The sequence below is a fragment of the Salvelinus sp. IW2-2015 genome, linkage group LG2 (assembly GCF_002910315.2).
Source record: "Salvelinus sp. IW2-2015 linkage group LG2, ASM291031v2, whole genome shotgun sequence".
In the NCBI taxonomy this organism is placed as follows: Eukaryota; Metazoa; Chordata; class Actinopteri; order Salmoniformes; family Salmonidae; genus Salvelinus; species Salvelinus sp. IW2-2015.
In genome coordinates this window covers 34861918-34884391 of record NC_036839.1, presented here as the reverse complement: position 1 = coordinate 34884391, position 22474 = coordinate 34861918, and the positions used below count along the sequence as shown (strand labels likewise).

Below are 22474 nucleotides of genomic sequence, written 5' to 3'. Positions count from 1 at the left end.
GGGAAGTTTACAGTATACTTAAATCTATGATCATACCAATAATTATGCTAATAAATACTTTTAAATTCATTCATAAAAACTGTGTCGAATAGCATCTTGATTTATCACCAAGTCCAATGAGCTCAGCCTTGTCATTAACTCAATGCCATTTTACATTTATAGTTGAGTCATTTAGCAAACACTTATGCAGAGCGACTTAGTTAGTCCATTCATCTTAAGATACTGTAGCTCGGTGGGACAACCACATCTCAAATCATAGTAAGTACATTTTTCCTCAAAGTAGCTATCAGCATGCCCCATGATGCCTTGCCTGAGCCATTGTTCTGGGAGGAGGTGCTGAAGTGGAGTGACGCCTTGGAGCTCTTCAGACGCACCTGACCCCAGTAGGTGACGGCCTGCAGCTCCACCGTGTAGCTACTGTTGGTCAGCAGCCCCTCCACATCCACCCAGCTCTGGGCCTGAAACCACAGACACACCCACACATTGTCACCCACAGAGCAGACCATAACCGTGTCCCTCAATCCAGTAGACTAGAACAGTCCTAACCCAAGCCTGGTCTGTGGGAAGAAGAACCATCCTTATTGGGAACACGTGTGCTGGTTTAAACCAACATGTAGAGAGACGGTGATAAGGTCTGTGTGAGGGAGCCGCATTATCCCCATCCCCTGGGGCTTCGTTACGTTGTGTTTAGGTCTCAGCATTCCTCCAGCAGCATGGGCCTGATAGGCTCCAGTTATTGACCGGCGCTTGTTTTGACATACCACCATCAGCAGGTAGCGATCAAAGCCCTGCAGTCCCAGAGTGGACACCAGTAGTACATGTGTCAATAGGTATCCGGTGTCTCCCAGCTTTCTCACCTCCACACCACATCTGCAACTGGTTACCAACACTCATTCAGGATTCTAAGTCAGCAAAAGTGGTATGTCTAGACAATGGCATTTTTGCTTTATTCACTATCAAAATTCTCTTCTTCATAGCGATGATAAGCTGAACAGACATTTGAGGATATTGCACTTTTCATACCACTTAATTTGACAGTTTATTCATTGTTATCCAATTACTAAGAAACCACTGGGCTAATCCTAGTTTACTAGTACTCCAAACAATAGTAACCTTGACAAATATGCATTAAGTTATCCAAAGAACACAATCGTGTGACACTGCATGATTTATCTAGCTGTAAATAAGGCACAAATGATATGGTGTGTTTTCTTTCAAAGCTTAACCAAGCGTTTAAGGGGAAATAAAGGAAAATAAAACAATGAGGCCAGCAGTGCGTTGTGCTGCTTGAACAATAGCGTTAAGAGTTTATGTAATCAAATGCGATCTGCCTCGCCTTGTATATGTTTTTCCATTGTGGGGCCTTTGGTTCTTATTTACAGTGCAGAGACTAGGGGAGTGGGGTTTAGATAGGTCTGGTCCAACCAGGCCAGCCCAGGCCCGCAGTCTTTAGCCTCCCAACCCGCCGACACATCACCCAGACAGGGGGAGAGAGGAGCCGATGCTTACCCCGTTRGTGGTCTTCCTCCTCTTCTTCTTGGATGGCACCAGGGACTTGCCAGGGACGGTCCAGCTCCAGAAGACTTTGTAGTGATGGACTGGGATGTCAGGCTCCTCGGGCAGGGTCCAGTTGAGACGGGCTGTCACCGTCCCCTCAGCACCCAGCGTCATGTTGGTGACACGCAGGCTGGCTGGGCTGGGAGGGGCAGCAGGATCTGGAGAGACCAGGAACACAGTACTGTAAAGTCATTCACAGCAGCTCTCCTCTGTCCAGCTGTCAGAACTGTTTTTGCTTGTTCAATTTGGGAGCAACGACAATAAGAGGCGTCAGAAAAGTGACAGCTGCAAGGTCTTCGTGGTGCTAATGATTGGCTTGTGATTCACAAACCGCCCCCCTCACCAAAAAAAGTTTGTTCTTAATTAGAAGGGACAATCAATGAACCACAGAAATGTGTTTCTTGATAAAAGCATGTCAGACATTTGGTTTAACGTGTCTAACCAGGGTACATTTGCACCAGTTGAGAAAGTTTAGCAGGGCCTGGCCAGTATGATGGTGTAACGTAATTAGTCCACCACTGAATCAGTCATGAGATGTTATGACAGGTGTCATGTCACGTCTATGACAGCGTTATGCAGGATGGAGAGCTCAGGTCAAGGGTCACCAAACACATGCTGCGCACTTTGGCTCTACCCTCACATTCCATCTACTCTCCCTACTGGGGGGCGTGCGTGCAAGTAAGTAAGATGGCTGGTTTTGAGGCTGGCCAGATGGGGTCTGTCTCAGGATTTCTGGCAGCTGCAGTGTACAGTAAAGTATGGATGTCAGGCCGGTGGACCCAGGCAGGGCCAGGCAGTCAGAGGCAGGGGCAGGGACGCCAGACCAGAGGGAATTGGCTCTTAAGATTATGGAGACTACAGCCCTGTTACGGTCAGCTCCTCTCCCCTTCCCTCTCCCACTTGAAAGTGGGTCCAGAACTAAGTCCACAACACTCTGGGCTGAACATGTGCCCAACCCAATCAGAAGAGACTGTTTCAGAGCGAACCAGCTGTTATCCATGCTATATCAAATATGCAGCGAGAGTTTTTTGCAAAATGCCCAAACAAAGTATGGTGGTGMAAAATTGCAATCACTCCACACTGCCCTTTCCCACCTTGACAAAAGGAACACCTTTTGAGAATGCTGTTCATTGACTACAGCTCAGTGTTCAACACCATAGTGCCCTCAAAGCTCATCACTAAGCTAAGGACCCTGGGACTAAACACCTCCCTCTGCAACTGGATCCTGGACTTCCTGACGGGCTGCCCAACGATGAGACAGCCTATAGGGAGGAGGTCAGAGACCTGGCAGTGTGGTGACACGACAACAACCTCTCCCTCAATGTGAGCAAGACAAAGGATCTGATCATGGACTAAAGGAAAAGGCGGGCTGAACAGGCATCATTAACATTGACGGGGCTGTAGTGGAGCTGGTCGAGAGTTTCAAGTTCCTTGGTGTCCACATCACCAACGAACTATCATGGTCCAAACACACCAAGACAGTCGTGAAGAGGGCACGACAAACCTTTCCCCCCTCGGGAGACTGAAAAGATTTGGCATAGGTCCCCAGATCCTCAAATAGTTCTACAGTTGCACCTTTGAGAGCATAACCGGTTGCGTCACCGGCTGGTATGGCAACTGCTCGGCATCTGACCGTAAGGCACTACAGAGGGTAGTGCGAAAGGCCCAGTACATCACCGGGGCCAAGCTTCCTGCCATCCAGGACCTATATAATAGGCGGTGTCAGAGGAAAGCCCATAAAATTGTCAGACTCTCCAGTCACCCAAGTCAGACTGTTTTCACTACTACTTAATCAACTGGCCACCGTCTATTTACATTGACACCCCACCATTTGTTTTGTACACTGCTGCTGTTTATTATCTATGCATAGTCACTTCACCCCTACCTACATGTACAAATTAACAAACCTGTACCCCCACACACTGACTCAGTACAGGTACCCCCTGTATAAAGCCTCATTGTTGTTATGTTATTGTGTTACTTTTAATTTTAAAAAATTACTTAAGAAAATATTGACCAAATAAACTAAACTCTTCTTGAACTGCACTGTTGGTTAAGGGCTTGTAAGTAAGCATTTCATGGTAAGGTCTACACTTGTTGTACTCGTCGCATGTGACAAATAAAGTTTGATTTGATTATCAGACTGAGCTATGTAAATAACAATGAAATGACAGAATCAAATCGCTCATCAAGTCCATGACAGCTATCAACTGTCAGTCCCAGCCAATCAGAATACGTTTTTCCCCCACAAAGCTGATTTATTACAGACAGAAATAATCCTCAGTTTCATTAGCGGTCCGGGTAGCTGGTCTCAGATGATCCCGCAGGTGAAGAAGCCGGATGTGGAGGTCCTGGGGTGGCGTGGTTACACGTGGTCTGCATTTGTGAGGCCGGATGGACGTACTGTCAAATTCTCTAAAAYGACTTATGGTAGAAAAATGTACATTGAATTCTCTGGCAACAGCTTTGGTGGACCTTCCAGCAGTCAGTGTGCCAATTGCAAAACGCTCCCTCAAAACATCTGTGGCATTGTGTTGTGACAAAACTGTACATTTTAGAGTGCACCTGTGTGGTGCACCTGTGTAATCATGCTGTTTAATCAGCTTCTTGATATGCCACACCTGTCAGGTGKATGGATTATCTTGGCAAAGGAGAAAACGCTCACTAACAAGGATGTAAACAAATTTGTGCACTAAATTTGTGTGTATGGAAAATGTCTGGGATCTTTTATTTTAGCTCATGAAATATGGGACCAACACTTAACACGTTGCATTTATATCGGGGCTCTCCTCGGCAGCTCAGAGTCGTTGTTGTGCTCGAAGCGTGAGAAAAAGGTGTTTAGCTGTTCCGTGATCGTTAGGAGCCACTGCCACATATGCCTGGTGTCCGACTCGCTGAATTGCTCCTCCATTTTTTCCCTATACTGTTGTTTCGCCATCTTGATCGATCTGCGTAGGTAGTATTTGTGCTGTTTAACCATACTAATAGAAATGACCAGGTAGGTCCTTCAGGCAGCATGTAATGTACCACTACCACCAAACCGGTAGCCTAGCGGTTAAGAGCGTTGGGCCTAAATGTCACTGGTTCGAATCCCTGAGCAAACTAGTTGAAAAATATGTTGATGTGCCCTTGAGCAAGGCACTTAACCCCCTAATTGCTCCTGTAAGTTGCTCTGAATAAGAGCATCTGCTAAATTAGTCAAATGTAAGGTGGTTTGTGTTTTGGTTCCCTGGTGAGTATTCCACTAGTATCTTATCATAGCTATGCATACTGAAGATCAAGACAAAGGTGGCTACTACTTGACAAAAGCTCTCCCCAAAGGCATGTTGGGAAAGCAAACGCGAGAACTCAGACATAGGGTCAAATCCTGTTCAACTTGATCTCAGTGCACTGCATTTAGTGTCATTCAACGTGGGAACACACAGAGCAGTACAGGCATCAGCACAGCCCTACAGCCAGCCATCAAACTAGATCTGTGCTCCTTTGTAGCACAGATCTGAAGCACTGAGCAGCCTACCTTACCTCATTCTCCATGGAAGCCAGACAACTTACATGCAGTTGAAACCTGCAATATCCTGACTAACTCARACATATTACATGTTATATGGCTGTAAAGAGGGAAAAGCCCACCTTTGAAGAGCTACACGTACAAAGGTCTGGTTGYAACACTATGCAGAAAACAACATGTTCTGCACTCAGGGGTTTCTGATGACTCTCTGTGCTCTGTTTGGCATCAGTGTGAATTGACAACMTTAGGATTGGAAGGGCGAGGAATGCTAAATCAGATTTGAGGTTCAGGTTTGCTAGGTAGGGAGATTTTTTTTTTTATCTGGACCTGGATTTTTAAGACATCGTGCCAAAATCATTTAGCTATTTGTTTGTAATAAATTAGCATTGCGGGTGTGAATAATCTGTAATGTACAGAGTGTATGTGTAACAGTATAACTTTACGGCGTCCCCTCGCCCCGACCCGGGCGCGAACCAGGGACCCTCTGCACACATCAACAACAGTCACCCACGAAGCATCGTTACCCATCGCTCCACAAAAGCCGCGGCCCTTGCAGAGCAAGGGGAACCACTACTTCAATTCAAGGTCTCAAAGTGAGTGATGTAACCGATTGAAACGCTATTAGCGCGCACCACCGACTAGCTAGCCATTTCACATCCGTTACATATGTATGTATATTTCTGCAGAGTGGGTTTTCCTCAGTGCATGCTTGATTTAATTCAAGCCAAAGGTCACAGACACACCAACGCATTACGCAGAAAACACAATTTGTACATGCGCATGTGTAACAAAATGGGTCAATGGGCCGTTACTGAGGCAAATCATGTTGTAAAGGATTGTCCCACCTGTTCCTAGGCCTTGACTGTAGCAAAGAGAGAGGATAGGATGTCACACAGGAACTGACACTCATTGCAGGGGCCCCACACACACACACTCAGACGTAGCCTACCTCTGGAGGAGCGGAAGTGTTTGCTGGGGGCAGTAAACCCGCGGGTCCCGTGCACGTTGACGGCCGCCACTCTGAACTGGTACCATCTGCTGGCTCTGATGTCGGCCAGTTGGACACGCTCCTCTGTAGTCTGAGGGACAGATGGGAGAGAGCAAGCACACACGGGTCAGAGGTCACAACTTTTGTGAGTGTTGCTGCAACATCAGTCATCTGTCTGTTTTCCTTGCCAAACTTTCAAAGACACTGACTGTAAGGAATGTGCAACAGTGTCAGACAGTCTGAATGACAGCTGTGGAGTAGCACCCTGACTTTCTCACATCCATCTCGTGGTGAAAATATTAGTTTTAGGGTTTGTTTTTCCCCCAAAGAATGCATCACAGATTTTTCGTTAAATCTTTCAACAAAAGTACTGAGCATGCAACTAAATTAAATGGTTTGATGACAATGTGCTGTATGTGAATGAAAGAGCGATCCTCCACATGCAGTAAGGTATTCAGAGAAGCCTGGTTTGGTATGTTGTGGTGTAGTGTGCCTTGCTGACCTACCTGTGCCACGGTCTCCCACTCTGTGGCGTCGTCCTCACTGGGGTGGATGCCATAGTTCCAGCAGCGCTGCACCACGTACAGGACAGGCTCCACAGAGATGTTGAACTTAGAGGACCAGCGGATCTCCAGGCCTCCTGACAGCTGTTCCACAAACACTAGCTCCTTCCTAGGCTTCAGAGGAGCTCCTGAGAACACATACACATGACATCACTGTGAGACTGACTATGGTAGAGAATGGGGCATGACATCACGGTGCGACAGAATTAAGGAGAGACATGCCATCATCACTGGGAGACTGACGTTTAGAGAAAAATGACATAACATCACCACTGTGAGATTGAGACAGACAGCCAGACACTGTCCACTGGGCCAATAGCATGGTCATTGTGCTGTGACGGACCGTGATATACTCTTGGATGAAGAGAATGTGTTTTACCAGCTGTCTCTTTGGGGAGGAGGACACAGATAATTAGCCTCTAGGTATGTGAGGTAGAGTGGAACGCAGAGGAGCTTACACTATGTCAAAACACACACAGTAGATGGGTAAACACATACAGTGCCTTCAGAAAGTAGAAACACACCCCTCAACTTTTTCCAGCCTGAATTTAAAATGGGTTACATTGAGATTGTTTGTCACTGGCCTACACACAATACCCCATAATGTCAAGGTAGAATGATGTTTACATCATTTTTTACAAATGATTAAAAAATGAAAAGCTGAAATGCCTCGAGTCAATAAGTATTCACCCCCCTTTGCTATGGCAAGCCTAAATAATTTCAGAATAAACATTTGCTTAACAGGTCACATAATAAGTTGCATGGACTCAGTGTGCAATAGGCTTGCAAGCCAAAGAACACCATCCAAACCGTGAAGCACGGGGGTGTCAGCATCATGTTGTGGGGGTGCTTTGCTGCAGGAGGGACTGGTACACTTCACAAAATAGATGGCATCATGAGGSRGGRAAATTAYGTGGATATATTGAAGAAACATCTCAAGCCATCAGTCAGGAAGTTGAAGCTTTGTCGCAAATGGGTCTTCCAAATGGACAATGACCAGGATTGCAAGCGAAGTTGTGGCAAAATGGCTTAAGGACAACAAAGTCAAGTTGGAGTGGCCATCACAAAGCCCTGACCTCAATCCCATAGAAAATGTGTGGGCAGAACTGAAAAAGCGTGTACGAGCAAGGAGGCCTACAAACCTGTCTCAGTTACACCAGCTCTGTCAGGAGGAATGGGCCAAAATTCACCCAACTTATTGTGGGAAGCTTGTGGAAGGCTACCAAAAACATTTGACCCAAGTTAAAAGGTCATGCTACCAAATACTAATTGAGTGTATGTAAACTTCTGACCCACTGGGAATGTGATGAATGAAATAAGTAATTGTCTCTACTATTATTCTGACATTTCACATTCTTGAAAAAAAGTGGTGATCCTAACTGACCTAAGACAGGGAATTTTTACTAGGATTAAATGTCAGGAATTTTGAAAAACTGAGTTAAAATTTTTATTTAATTTGATTTTTTTTTACCTTTATTTAACTAGGCAAGTCAGTTAAGAACAAATTCTTATTTTCAATGACGGCCTGCCTTGTTCAGTGGCAGAACGACAGATTTTTACCTTGTCAGCTCAGGAATTCGATTTTGCAACCTTTCGGTTACTAGTCCAACGCTCTAACCACTAGGCTACCCCAAAATGTATTTGGCTAAGGTTTTGGCTAAGGTGTATGTAAATTTCCGACTTCAACTGTACATTAGGCACACACACAGACACACATTACATTTGCCTCATTGTTCCTCACGTCAACCCATTCAAACGCTTTCAATGTGCAATAAATTTGATTTATTACGTGCGCGGTGAGGGGAAAGTGAGCGGCCAGGACAGATTAACTCTCTCCTGGAGGATTTATTTCAGCTGAGAGGTAGTGACGTATTGATAGAGCATGGGCTGAGTGGTAATGAGATGGAGATTGGAAACAACGTTCAGGAGTACAGAAAATCATTGAATAATTCCCACACCTCTCGATTAAAATCACCTGGCATTCTCACACACTTACCCAAGGACCTCTTCACTCCAACTGAGGAGAGAGAGCACCTAGAGCTGCTCTGCATTCATGAAACGCATACAGTATAAACACAAACTCAAGGTTGTAAAGTACCAGCAAACAAAGTGCTCACAATAGTGTTGAATTGCCTGTGCTGCATAAGCAGGCTGCTTCATCCTGTTACATCTCTACTGAGTCTTTTAGAGGCTTTTTAACGTGATTGATTGATGCTCATAAAAGGCTGGGTGGGAGATGGAGATGGGCCCATTTGCCAGACACATATGGAGTCAGTCTTGTGTCTCGTAGATAGAGGCTCTACACAGAGGAAAATCTGTCTGCCATTGTTTAACAGCTCCAGCGTGTGTGCGCGCGCGCGTCAATGACGAACGCACAATACCACAGCATTCCTCCTCCCCGTCTCATTTTCCCTCAGCCACACACACTCCTCATCCAACAACCCTCCACATGCAGCAAAGCGACCAATCCTAAACCCTCGCTCAGCTCTCCCCCCTACAAAGATTACCACTATGGGGCCTGGTCCCATCCAATAATCATACTCACAGGATTCATCCTTCAATGGCCACATACTTGGTCTGCCCCATCCAAAAAAACACAGCCATGACGTTTTCCCTGATGAACAGTGATGAAGAGCTGAGCGTCCATTCATGTCTCACGCATTCCAACAATAACTCTCCTGGATGCTCACGCACACACTGTCATAATGACCTGGCTAATTACAGGGGCCAAGGCAAAAGAGCACCAATCATTGTGGGAGGAACACAACACATCCAACAATACATTCTTCAAAMAGGTTAATGTAGTACAATGGCCTCCCATAACGTTTAAATACAGATGAGTGCTCAGTGTCATGCAACGGTTACCAGAGCCATTAATATACATGGTTATATACAGCTCTGGTGGTTAACAATGAAGTTTCACATACATACATTAAATGACTGCATTTGTTTTGAAACACTGAGCAGCCACACCCCGTGGTGGTCAGGCACTGTTCACGCTCGTCTTGAAGTGGTGTGGAGCTGTGAACAGCTGGGGAGGGTGAGGATCAAGCAACAACAGCTTCTCCAGAGGGAGATAGATCATAAGTAAAGACTGACAGATGTACATGAGGACACGGTTTGAGAACAAGACATGCTTTTCCACACTGGTCTGTGGTCTCCATGTGATAGTAGAATCATCTATTACTAATGACGACCAAGCCATCACGACAGTGAGAGAGCCTGCTGAACACTYGAACTGGACTGACAACCTACTCTGATTCTCCGCACCTTAGCACTCATCACAACTGATGCTACCAGACTCTTATTATACTGCTCAKCTTATACACTGCCCCCCATCCCCATGTAAATATTTGACTATAAACTGTGCCTTCCTGTATTATACTTATACTGCTAAAATGTTTATTATATTCTACTGAGCCATTTACTTTATGTTCGTATTATTATATTTTATTGTTGTTGCATTGTCGAGAAGGAACCTGGARGTAAGAATTTCCTTGGACAATGTATATCATGCGTATCCTGTACATACGACCAATAAAACTTGAGAGATAGTGCGCATGAGAGAGAGCGAAAGAGAGAGAAAAGAGGRAGGGAGAAGAGGTGACTAAAGAGAGATAAGAGCATCTGCCTCTGTGCGCTATATAGGAGGTTCTCGCTAGCCTCCCACTAAATAAGAGCCTCTTAGAAGAGAAAACAAGAATCAGCAGGATAGTCATACATACCGTACATTCATTAAGAAATAATGAGGCATTCTCGTGATTASAGTTCCCTATAAAATCTCAAACCCTGAAAACTCTCTAATTTTGCACCACAGTGAAATGGCGATGTTCCATATGCTCACAACATATCTTATTCAGGACTCCACATTGCCAGTACAGCTTTGAAAACAGAAGGAGTTTCAGACTAGTGAATAGTAAGTAATATCGCTGAGTTTTGATGTAAAGACAACAGCTCTATATGGTAGATATGGGATAGGGCCCAGTAGGGTCTTCAGAAGACATAGCACTTAGAAAAAGATCTGCTTCCTACAGTGCACCCTTCCTCAGTCAGGGACACACCACACACACTCCTTGTCGACCTTCACCGGAGCGTGCATGCACACACCACACACATCTGAGAGCGATCTCCATGGGGGAAGCGCTCCATTTGTGCACATACAGAAACAATTACTCTCCACACCGTGAGCACATAATTACACATTCAACACTGGAGATCAAGATTGGAATTTAATCCAGACTTAAACCAGACAGCTAATTAAAGCGTGCAAATCTGATCCCAATACAAAAATCAACCATAGGCTACAGTAAGTGTTTGGATTAGCAGGATAGTCAACTGTTTGGTTCTATACGTTTGTCTGTGATTTATGGTGAATGTTTTTAATTGAGGACAGTATATTCCTGCATTAAACTCAAGAATAAATCTCCTTTCATCTTTCTCCATCTACAAAGGCTGTGCAACAACTGGCCATGACACTGCCATTGATTCTTAGAATATAGAAATAGTATTAATGCACGCTTCAACACACACATATGCTCCACCCCCCTCACACACATCTGTGTGTGCACTTCAAAAGTAATCCCAACTCTGTCACTGCAGTGCTTCAAAGACTTAAAGAAAGAAGCAGCCAGAAAGAAGCAGCCAGGCTCCCCATTTCCACTGAGGCCAGTTCCATTCCTCCTGCCTTATTATGGCCCAAGGCTGTCAGCAGCCAGAGAGGCGGTGGGCTGCTGATATAACATACAACTGAAGAAGATGCAGCTTCCATCTCTCGTCACAGAGGCACAGAGTCTCGCTCTTACCCAATGGGCTACGAGCTCTCACAACATCCAGACACCTCAGGCTGTGCCATKAAACAGTTTTACTGGAGTGGAGTGCTCCCTTTCGCTCTGTGCATCTGTGAGCCTGAAGCTGATTTGGAACAATTTCACACACTGGATGTATCATAAAATATGTACAGAATGTTGGGATTGCGTTGAGGAAGAGAAACTCACAGGAAATATTTGAAATGACTCAAAATTCAAATGTATGGTTCACTGCATAGCTAAATTGGAGTTTGCAGCACTACTCGTGAAACTAGTAATTTATACAAACTAGAAGCTCAAGTTTTATAAGTCGTATGTACAGGATACACATGGTATACACCATCCAACGAAATGCTTACTTACAGGTTCCTTCTAAACAATAAGAAATAATGAAAGATAATAATACAAAGAGTAAATGGCAGTAGAATAGAATATATATTTTAGCATACGTATAATACAGGAAGACAATTTATAGTCCAATATCTACATGTGTTTTGGGGATGGGGGAAGCAAGTGTTAAAATTGTGCAGTATTTAGCCATAATAATGAGCCTGGTAGCATGTGATGTGACGTATGTTTATAGCATGAATGAGTGAGTGTGTGCGCGTGCGTGCGGATGTGAATGTGAATGAGTGCTGGTGTGCTAAGGTGTGGAGAATCAGAGCAGGTGGTCAGTGTAGTTAACGTTTTCAGCAGTCTCTGAGCCTGTTGGTATCAGACCTCATGCTCCGATACCGTTAGCCCGGCCGTAAGGGAGAGAACAGCTTGTGGCTGGGGTGTGTGGGGTCCTTGATGCTGCAGGCCTTCCTCAGGCACCGWTTTGASTAGATGTCCTGGATGGGTGGGAGCACTGTCCCAGTGATGTACTGGGCCGTCTTCGCCACCCGCTGGAGGGCCTTGCGGTTGTGGACAGAGCAATTCCCATACCAGGTCGTGATGCAACCGGTCAGTACACTGACTGGAGTATTTGGAGAGGACGCGAGGTGGTAGACCCGAGAGTTAGTGTGAAGGAGGTGTTGTTGCCAATCCTCACAGCCTGTGCTCTGCCCATCAGGAAGTCCAGGGTCCAGTTGCAGAGGGTGRTGTCCAGACCCAGGGCTCTGAGCTTGGAGGGAACAATRGTGTTGAATACTGAACTGTAGTCAATGAACAGCATTCTCACATAGCTGTTCCTYTTGTCCAGATGTGTTACGGCCATGTGAATAGTGATGGAAATGGATTCTTCAGTGGATCTGTTGGAGAGGTAGGCAAATTTGAGTGGGTACAGGGTGCCTGGGATACTGGCCTTGATATGGGCCATRACCAGCCTATCGAAGCACTTCATGATGACCTGGGTGAGTGTGACAGGGCTATAGTCATTTGGGAATGTCACCTTGTTTCTCTTGGGCACTGGGATGATGGTGGTCTCCTTGAAGCAGGTGGGGACTACAGCCTGGGACAGAGACAGGTTGAAGATGTCAGAGAAGACGCTCGCCAGCTGGTCAGAACACACTGAGGACGCTGCCATGGATGCCATCTGGGCCAGCGGCTTTGTGAGTATTCACTCGAGAGTTTAACACGTCAGCCTCGGAGAGCGAAAGCACCTGGTCGTCTGGAGCAGAAAGTCTTCCTGGATGGCTCGGTWTTGTCTGCCTTGAAGCGAGCATAGAATGTGTTAAGCTCATCTGGGAGGGGGGCTTCGTGGGCACCACAGCTAGATTTGCCTTTGTAGTCCGCGATAGCCTGTATTCCTGCCTAATGGGTCGTGAGTCTGAGTTGTCCGACATCAATTCAAGTTTAAGCCGGAATCCTTAAATGGTGAAACTGCCATGTCTGTTTGCGATATAACAACAAAGTTACTGCAATCAACGRGTTACTGCAATCAGGTTGACACATAGACATCATTGCACGTGTGATAGAACAGAAGAATATGGATTGCAATTGTTTTTTTACCACGTTTGGCGACACGCCTCACCACCGCTTAGTTAACAAAACAAAAACAATAACAATAGCCGTGGGGCAGACAGTGGTGCTGTTCTCCCTACTGCAGATTCAATCTGTAATAATAACAGAATACTATTTATCAATAGTATTTATCAATATATAAGGACAAAAGGAAGGAGCAGAAAGCTCCTAGTGCATTTTAATAGTCCTGTACAGTATCTAGATTCGGTGTTGTACCCAGTGGATGTTATACTGCACATGTACATGTCATGATGTGTGTCATTGTACCTTTGTAGAGGTTCTTGGGGTTTTGACAGGTGTGTCCGCAGCCATTGGTGCAGCACTTCTTGACAGCGGAACACTCTCCATCCTCCTCGCAGCTCTCCACACAGGCTGCAGCGAAACCACTGGCCTTATCAGGAGCCGGGCAGTCCCCCTGCTTCACCCCCTCCACAGACTTCAGGAACTCACAGCTAGTCAGACACTCATAGTGCTTCTTGGGAAARAGAGTCTGAAGGGTAGAGGGGGACGAGGTGGTAGGAGGAAGAGAGGGAGGAGAGGGGCAAGAGGAGTAGGCAGACAGGAGGAAAGGCAGAGGAAAAACATCTATGTTAGATGACTTGTAGCGACAGTGTGCCAAGCTTCCAGGCCTTCATTAATAAGATCACTTTATTGGTCAATTGCACACAAGGWCCAACCGAAATGTTACTTCCGATTTTAACCCAGCCCCTCAAAGACGCATACATACAAAGATTTTAGAGAGATGCGGGGGGATGCCACACAAGGTGGCTGGGAAGCTGTTGTTGTGGGGGGGTTAAGTGCCAACCCCGAGCCAATCTGGTGAAAATTCTGTCGATGTGCCCTTGAGCAAGGCACTTAACCCTAGTTTCTCCTGTAAGTCACTCTGGATAAGGGCGTCTGCTAAATGACTAAAATGTCTAACAGGCAGGTCAGTGAACTAACAGGGATTGTCCTGTTTACATTGGAACTGAWGACTCATTTGAGTGGTGAGTAAGTTAAACAGCTTTGATTCAATCTAACAGAGTGCCATTACATTACAGTAGAGAGAAAAGAGTCTCCAATTCACTTGACGCTCTTCATTCCCTCAGACTTTCCCCACTCTGGAGGGAGCACTCAATCTCAGAGTCAGAGATGACATACGTACCTCGCATAAGTCCTGGCACTGGTTTTCCTTCAGGTCCCAGGATTCCTTGCAGGGCTCAAGGCACTGTGAAAGGGAGAGGGAAGGGTGTCAGTGCTTGAAAGAGACAGCCACATCAAAGAACTGTGTGTGTGAGGGAGGGTCTCTCACTCAATTCAATTTAAATTCAAAGGGGCTTTATTGGCATGGGAAATACAGTATATATACACACATTGCCAAAGCAAGTGAAATAAACAAACAAAAGTGAGAAGAAACAAATTCAACAAAATCAAAAAACTATTAGAAAATTAACAGTAAAACTGAAAGTTTAAATATTAGACATTTCAAGTGTTATATTAATCAAATTTTAGTCACATGCACCAAATACAACAGGTGCAGACCTTGCAGTGAAATGCTTACTTATGAGCCCCTAACCAACAATGCAGTATAATTWAAAAAAATAAGGATAAGAATAAGAAATTAAAGTAACAAGTAATTAAAGAGCAGTAAAATAACAACAGGGGGGTATCGGTGCAGAGTCAGTGTGCGGGGGCACCGGTTAGTTGATGTAATACGTACATTTAGGTAGAGTTATTAAAGTGACTATGCATAGATGATAACAGAGTAGCAGTGGTAGCAATGCAAATAATCTGGGTAGCCATTTGATTAGGTGTTCAGGAGTCTTATGGCTTGGGGGTAGAAGCTGTTAAGAAGCCTCTTGGACCTAGAATTGGTTCTCCGGTACCGCTTGTCGTCCGGTTGCAGAGGGAACAGTCTATGACTAGGGTGGCTGACAATTTTTAGGGCCTCTRACACCGCCTGGTATAGAGGTCCTGGATGGCAGGAAGCTTGGCCCCAGTAATGTACTGGGCCGTTCACACAACCCTTTGTAGTGCCTTGCGGTCGTAGGCCAAGCAGTTGCCATACCAGGCAGTGATGCAATCAGTCAGGATGCTCTCGATGGTGCAGCTGTAGAAACCTTTGAGGATCTGAGGATCCATGCTAAATATTTTCAGTCTCTTGAGGAGGAACAGGCTTTGTTGTGCTCTCGTCACGACTGTCTTGGTGTGTTTGGACCATGTTAGTTTGTTGGTGATGTGGACACCAAGGAACTTGAAGCTCTCAACCTGCTCCACTGCAGCCCTGTCGATGAGAATGGGAGCGTGCTCTGTCCACCTTTTCCTGTAGTCCACAATCATCTCCTTTGTCATGATCATGTTGAGGGATAGGTTGTTATTCTGGCACCACACGGCCAGGTCTGACCACCTCCCTATAGGCTGTATCGTTGATCAGGCCTACCACTGTTGTGTCATCGGCAAACTTAACGATGGTGTTGGAGGAGTGCCTGGCCGTGCAGTCATGAGTGAACAGGGAGTACAGGAGGGGACTGAGCACGCACCCCTGAGGGGGCCCCGTGTTGAGGATCAGCGTGGCGGATATGTTGTTCCCTACGCTTACCACCTGGGGGTGGCCCGTCAGGAAGTCCAGGATCAAGTTGCAGAGGGAGGTGTTTAGTCCAAGGGTCATTAGCTTAGTGATGAGCTTTGAGGGCACTATGGTGTTGAACGCTGAGCTGTAGTCAATGAATAGCATCCTCACATACAGTTGAAGTCGGAAGTTTACATACACCTTTACAAAATACATTTAAACTCAGTTTTTCACAACTTCTGACATTTAATCCTAGCAAAAAATCCCAGTTTTAGGTCCATTAGGATCACCACTTTATTTTAAGAACGTGAAATGTCAGAATAATAGTAGAGAGAATTATTTATTTCATTCATCACATTCCCAGTGGGTCAGAAGTTTACATACACTCAATTAGTATTTGGTAGCATTGCCTTTAAATTGTTTAAATTGGGTCGCCTTCCACAAGCTTCCCACAGTAAGTTGGGTGAATTTTGGCCCATTCCTCCTGACAGAGCTTGTGTAACTGAGTCAGGTTTGTAGGCCTCCTTGCTCACACACGCTTTTTCAGTTCTGCCCACACATTTTCTATGGGATTGGGGTCAGGGCTTTGCGATGACCACTTCAATACCTTGACTTTGTTGTCCTTAAGCCATTTTGCCACAACTTTGCTTGCAAGTCAGGTCATTGTCCATTTGGAAGACCCATTTGCAACCAAGCTTCAACTTCCTGACTGATGTCTTGAGATGTTGCTCAATATATCCACATAATTTTCTTCCCTCATGATGCTATCTATTTTGTGAAGTGCACCAGTCCCTCCTGCAGCAAAGCACCTCCACAACATGATGCTGCCACCCCCATGTTTCACGTTTGGGATGGTGTTCTTTGGCTTACAAGCCTCTCCCTTAACCTCCAAACATAACGATGGTCATTATGGCCAAACAGTTCTATTTTTGTTGTTTCATCAGACCAGAGGACATTTCTCCAAAAAGTACAATCTTTGTCCCCATGTGCAGTTGTAAACCATATTCTGGCTTTTTTATGGCAGTTATGGAGCAGTGGCTTCTTCCTTGCTGAGCAGCCTTTCAGGTTATGTCGATATAGGACTCGTTTTACTGTGGATATAGATACTTTTGTACCCGTTTCTCCAGCAGCTTCACAAGGTCCTTTGCTGTAGTTCTGGGAATGAAAGTACGTTCATCTCTAGGAGACAGAACGCGTCTCCTTCCAGAGCGGTATAACGGCTGCGTGGTCCCATGGTGTTTATACTTAAGTACTATTGTTTCTACAGATGAACGTGGTACCTTCAGGCGTTTGAAAATTCCTCCCAAGGATGAACCAGACTTGTGGAGATCCAGAATTTTTTTCTGGGGTCTTGGCCGATTTCTTTAGATTTTCCCATGATGTCAAGCAAAGAGCACTGAGTTTGAAGGTAGGCCTTGAAATACATCCACAGGTACACCTCCAATGGACTCAAATGATGTCAATTAGCCTATCAGAAGCTTCTAAAGCCATGACATCATTTTCTGGAAGTTTCCAAGCTGTTTAAAGGCACAGGCGAATTTTCTACAGATGTAGAAGACACTTGCCAGTTGGTCAATGTATGTAAACTTCTGACCCACTGGAATTGTGATACAGTGAATTAGAAGTGAAATAATCTGTCTATTAAACAATTTTTGGAAAAATGACTTATGCACACAGTAGATGTCCTAACCGACTTGCCAAAAGTATCGTTCGTTAACAAGACATTTGTGGAKAGGTTGAAAAACGAGTTTTAATGACCTGAGTCTATGTAAACTTCCGACTTCAAATTGTAGGTGTTCCTTTTGTCCAGATGGGAATGTGCAGTATGGAGTGCAATAGAGATTGCATCATCTGTAAATCTGTTAGGGCGGTATGCAAATGGCAGTTTCTGGGATAATGTTTTGATGTGAGCCATTACCAGCTTTCGAAGCACTTCATGGCTACAGACGTGAGTGCTACGGGTCGATAGTCATTTAGGCAGGTTACCTTAGTGTTCTTGGGCACAGGCACTATGGCAGTCTGCTTAAAACATGTTGGTATTACAGACTTGGACAGGGAGAGGTTGAAAATGTCAGTGAAGACACTTGCCAGTTGGTCAGCGCATGCTCGCAGTACACACCCTGGTAATCCGTCTGGCCCTGCGGCCTTGTGAATGTTGACCTGTTTAAAGGTCTTACGCACATCGGCTGCGGAGAGCGTGATCACACAGTCTTCCAAAACGGCTGGTGCTCTCATGCATGTTAGTGTTATTTTTCTCAAAGTGAGCATAGAAGTAGTTTAGCTCGTCTGGTAGGCTCGTGTCACTGGGCAGCTCTCGGCTGTGCTTCCCTTTGTAGTCTAATGTTTTGCAGGCCCTGCCACATCCGACGAGCGTCAGAGCCAGTGTAGTACGATTTGATCTTAGTCCTGTATTAACGCTTTGCCTGTTTGATGGTCCGTCGGAGGGCATAGCGGGATTTCTTATAAGCTTCCGGGTTAGAGTCCCGCTCCTTGAAAGCGACAGCTCTAGCCTTTAGTTCAGTGCGGATGTTTCCTGTAATCCATTGCTTCTGGTTGGGGCATGCATGTACGGTCACTGTGGGGACAGAGTCATCAATGCACTTATTGATGAAGCCAATGACTGATGTGGTGTACTCCTCAAAACCATTGGAGGAATCCCGGAACATATTCCAGTCTGTGCTAGCAAAACAGTCCTGTAGCTTAGCATCTGCTTCCTCTGACTACTTTTTTATTGATCTAGTCACTGGTGCTCCCTGCTTTCATTTTTGCTTTTAAGCAGGAATCAGGAGGATAGAATTATGGTCAGATTTGCCAAATGGRGRGMGAGGGAGAGCTTTGTATGCATCTCTGTGTGTGGAGTAAAGGTGGACCAGAGTTTTTTCCCCCGCTAGTCACACATTTAACATGCTGATAGAAATTTGGTAAAACGGTTTTCAGTTTCCCTGCATTAAAGTCCCCGGCTACTAGGAGCGCCACCTCTGGGTGAGCGTTTTCTTGTTTGCTTATGATGGAATACAGAAAATTCTATGCTGTCTTAGTGCCAGCCTCTGACTGTGGYGGTATGTAAACAGCTACGAAAAATACAGATTAATATTCTCTAGGTATGTAGTGTGGTCTACAGTTTATCATGAGATACTCTACCTCAGGGAGCAATAGTTCGAGACTTTCTTAGATATTGTGCACCAGCTGCTTTTTACAAAAATACATAGTCCGCCGCCCCTGGTCTTACCAGACACTGCTGTTCTAGCCTGCCGGTGCAGCATATAACCAGCCAGCTGTATGTTGACAGTGTCGCCGTTCAGCCACGTCTCCGTGGAGCTTAAGATATTACAGTTTTGAATGTCCYGTTGGTAGTTTAATCTTCCGAGTAGGGCATCTATTTTATCGTCCAAAGATTGCACGTTTGCTAACAGAATGGAAGGAAGTGAGGGTTTATTGGATCGCCTACGATGTCTCACAAGGCAGCCCGCCCTCCGGACCCTTTTTCTCCACCTCACCTTCACACAAATCATGGGGATCTGGGCCTGTTACCGAGAAAGCAGTATATCGTTCGCGTCGGCCTCGTTAAAAGGACAACAAAGTATTCTGCCAGTCTGTGGAGAGTAATCGCWGTCCTGATGTCCAGAAGTTATTTTCGGTCATAAGAGACAGTAGCAGCAACATTATGTAAAAAATAAGTTGCAAATAAAACAAAAAATCACAATTGGTTGGGGGCACGTAAAATGTCTGCCTTCTTCTCCAGCGCCATCTAATGCAAGCAGCTATTATCAGCTATGTACAATGTTTTAGCATTGTGCAATTAGTTGTAGTACAAATATTAGGGGAAGATACATTAACAGATAAATATTGGGTGGTATTTTACAATGTTGTTTGTGTTCCACTGGTTGCCCTTTTCTCATGGTAACAGGCCAAATATTTTGCTGCTGGCAAACATGTCTCTAATGTTGTCATACATTTGGCAGGAGGTTAGGAAGTGCAGCTCAAGTTCCACCTCATTTTGTGGACAGTGGGCGCAATCCTGTCTTCTCTTAAGCACCAGGTCTGCCTGTGGCGACCTCTCTCAATAGCATGGCTAYGCTCAGAGTCTGTACATAGTCAAGTATTTCTTAATTTTGAGTCAATCACAGTGGTCAGGTATTCTGCAACTGTACTCMGTTTAGKGCCAGAGAGCATTCCAATATGTTCTGTTTTTTGGATGATTCTTTCCAGTTTCAAATAGTTAATMTTTTTTTACTTTCTCATAATTTGGTTGGGTCCAATTTCATTGCTGCCCTGGAGCTCTGTTTGTGAACAGAGCCACAGAACCAGCTGGCTAAGGTGACTCTTCTCTAGGTTCATCTCTCTGTAGGTGAGGGCTTTGTGGTGGAATGTGCTTCACTTCCTTTTAGGTGGTTGTAGAATTTAATAGCTCTTTTCTGAATTTTGATAACTAGCGGGTATAGTACCAATTATGCATCTCATCCGAAATGTACATTAAACATTAAAATATTATATTACTGGTAAATGTACAGTGTTGTAACAAAGTGCAAATAGTTGAATTCTCCCGAAGACTGCCAAGCACCTCCCTCAGCCACTTCCATGGCACACACCGCAATCAGCGATCATACCTCTTTGTTGCAGATACCCCACATACCTTCTGAGATCAACAATTTTCTACAAAAGGAGGTAACAGGCCAAGGTCCAAGGGGGATTTGTTTCTGAATAGAACAAAGAGCACAAAGTTGTCGTGACTCCCAAAATCCATTCAATAGCTGGGATATTTTGTCTGGCTCTTCTGCCCTTGACAAATTCCTTTAAAAAAAAAATGCATCAGCATAACCCCCCTCAACCACCCTCTTCCCCCCTTCCACCTCATGTCTGGACCTGATACAGTTTGGCGTTGGCACCAATGCTTTCCCTCGCTCTGAACCTCGACCAGTCGTACACATATAGCATGGTTAATAGATGATACACACCCAGTTAAAATGTTCTTGGGATTCCCTTTTCAAACACGTGGAATTTATTTACTGGATGTTTGGCACAGGCATGGGGTCAAAGAGCAGCCTAGTTGTGACTGCAGTGCAAGTTGATTAGCCCAACATGAGGAATTGAAAATGAAAATACACCAATAACGGTCAGACTCCAATCGCTGTAAATACAACAGCTTGCCCTCCACAAATCAAACTCAATAAGGCTAAATGTAATAAAACATGAAAGTTCATGCATGTCCAAGGGAATCAGGCATCAGATGCCACCGCAGAAAAGGGGCATGAGTTCAGAACCTCAGGTAGGATAAAGGGGCTGGAGGTTGATGTGTTCCTGGTGCTGCTAGTTGGCTGCAACTGAACCAGTGGTACTGGCAGAGCCCGTAGGAGAGTCTCCCACAGAGGAACCACTGCTTCTGTGTAGCCACAGTGACGGGCCAAAACCACAGTGACCAGAGACCTGCCAGAGCTAGTCAGCTCCATTCAACTTAGACCCTCTGCACCAGCTCCAACAGAAACCCAGCAGCTAACTGTCAGACTCCACCACCGCATTCCTTGTATGGGAAAGTCCAATATCTTGGTCGGCAGGGGGGAATCATATTTGATAAACGAGATGGAGACCTTCTGTGAGAGGAGAAATGAGAGCTAATGAGTGTTCGTGAGGTGAACTCGTGGCCAAAGACTTCTGGATGTCTCGCTTCAGTCTCAAAAACCATTAGATACAGTATATTAGTCAGTCAGAGGATAAAGTACAGTATTTGTCCATGTTTCACTGACGCAGAGACGAGCGTATAATAATCTCTTAAAATGCACCGTTGATGTAAGAAATGACTCATCTCAGTCAGGGAGCTGAATCTGTGTTTATGAGTTTTGAATTAGCTCATTAGCAGCATCTGTCATTATACCATTTCCAGTGAAAAGTTTATTTGCTTTTTATGGAGTGCGTAAACCTGGCTTCTGGGAGGAACATGGAGCAATCAGGGCCCTGCGCTCAGCTCACCTGCCAGTTCTCAATTACACACTGTGGTCTCTCAGAACTCTGGTTTGGTCTCTCCTTCTGAGTGGGGTTGGAGGAACACTGTCTGGACACTCAAGTGTTGAGGAGTGAGAGAAAGCGGATAGAGGCGGGAGACAGTTACATTTTTCTTCAGTTGCTTCAACCTCCCCTAAAACCAAGTACAGTATTGACTGTATGTGATGAGCACAAGTTCAGAATGAACCCCTGGAGACTCAAAAGAAACCACAGGGGGGAAACAGGAAATAACTTTCAAGAAAACTTCAAGTGCATTAGAGCAATAGTTTTACATACAATAACATACTCATTCATAATAAAATGCATGTTTACATAATCCTACTGAAGTGTCTTTCAAAACCGCATATGTCCTCACAAATGATAAGTTAAATGTGCTAATTTAAGCCTAACACATTTCCAGTTGCAGTAAAGTATAGTAGGCTTCCTGGGTAGAAGTAGCACTAACGACCAGCCTATCTAGCCTAAAGGAACCTCAGCCRGCAGACAAAGCACATGCCAAAGCCCTAAAATCCCCTCTACAAATCACTTAACATACACACGTAAGCCGTGGGATCAAGCCAATTT

General features: G+C 45.1%; 1 protein-coding gene across 1 annotated transcript in view; it reads right to left on the bottom strand.

Annotated features, from left to right (window-relative positions):
• LOC111978987 (anosmin-1-like) overlaps positions 1 to 22474 on the bottom strand; it is a 70109-nt gene that overhangs the window by 12523 nt on the left and 35112 nt on the right. Inside the window, exons 3-8 of the mRNA XM_024009251.2 lie at positions 14510 to 14572; positions 13633 to 13855; positions 6560 to 6744; positions 6015 to 6144; positions 1510 to 1715; positions 311 to 458 (exon numbers count right to left, since the gene is read on the bottom strand). Of these exons, the coding sequence (XP_023865019.1) occupies positions 311 to 458; positions 1510 to 1715; positions 6015 to 6144; positions 6560 to 6744; positions 13633 to 13855; positions 14510 to 14572 (955 nt within the window). The remainder of the gene's footprint in view (positions 1 to 310; positions 459 to 1509; positions 1716 to 6014; positions 6145 to 6559; positions 6745 to 13632; positions 13856 to 14509; positions 14573 to 22474) is intronic.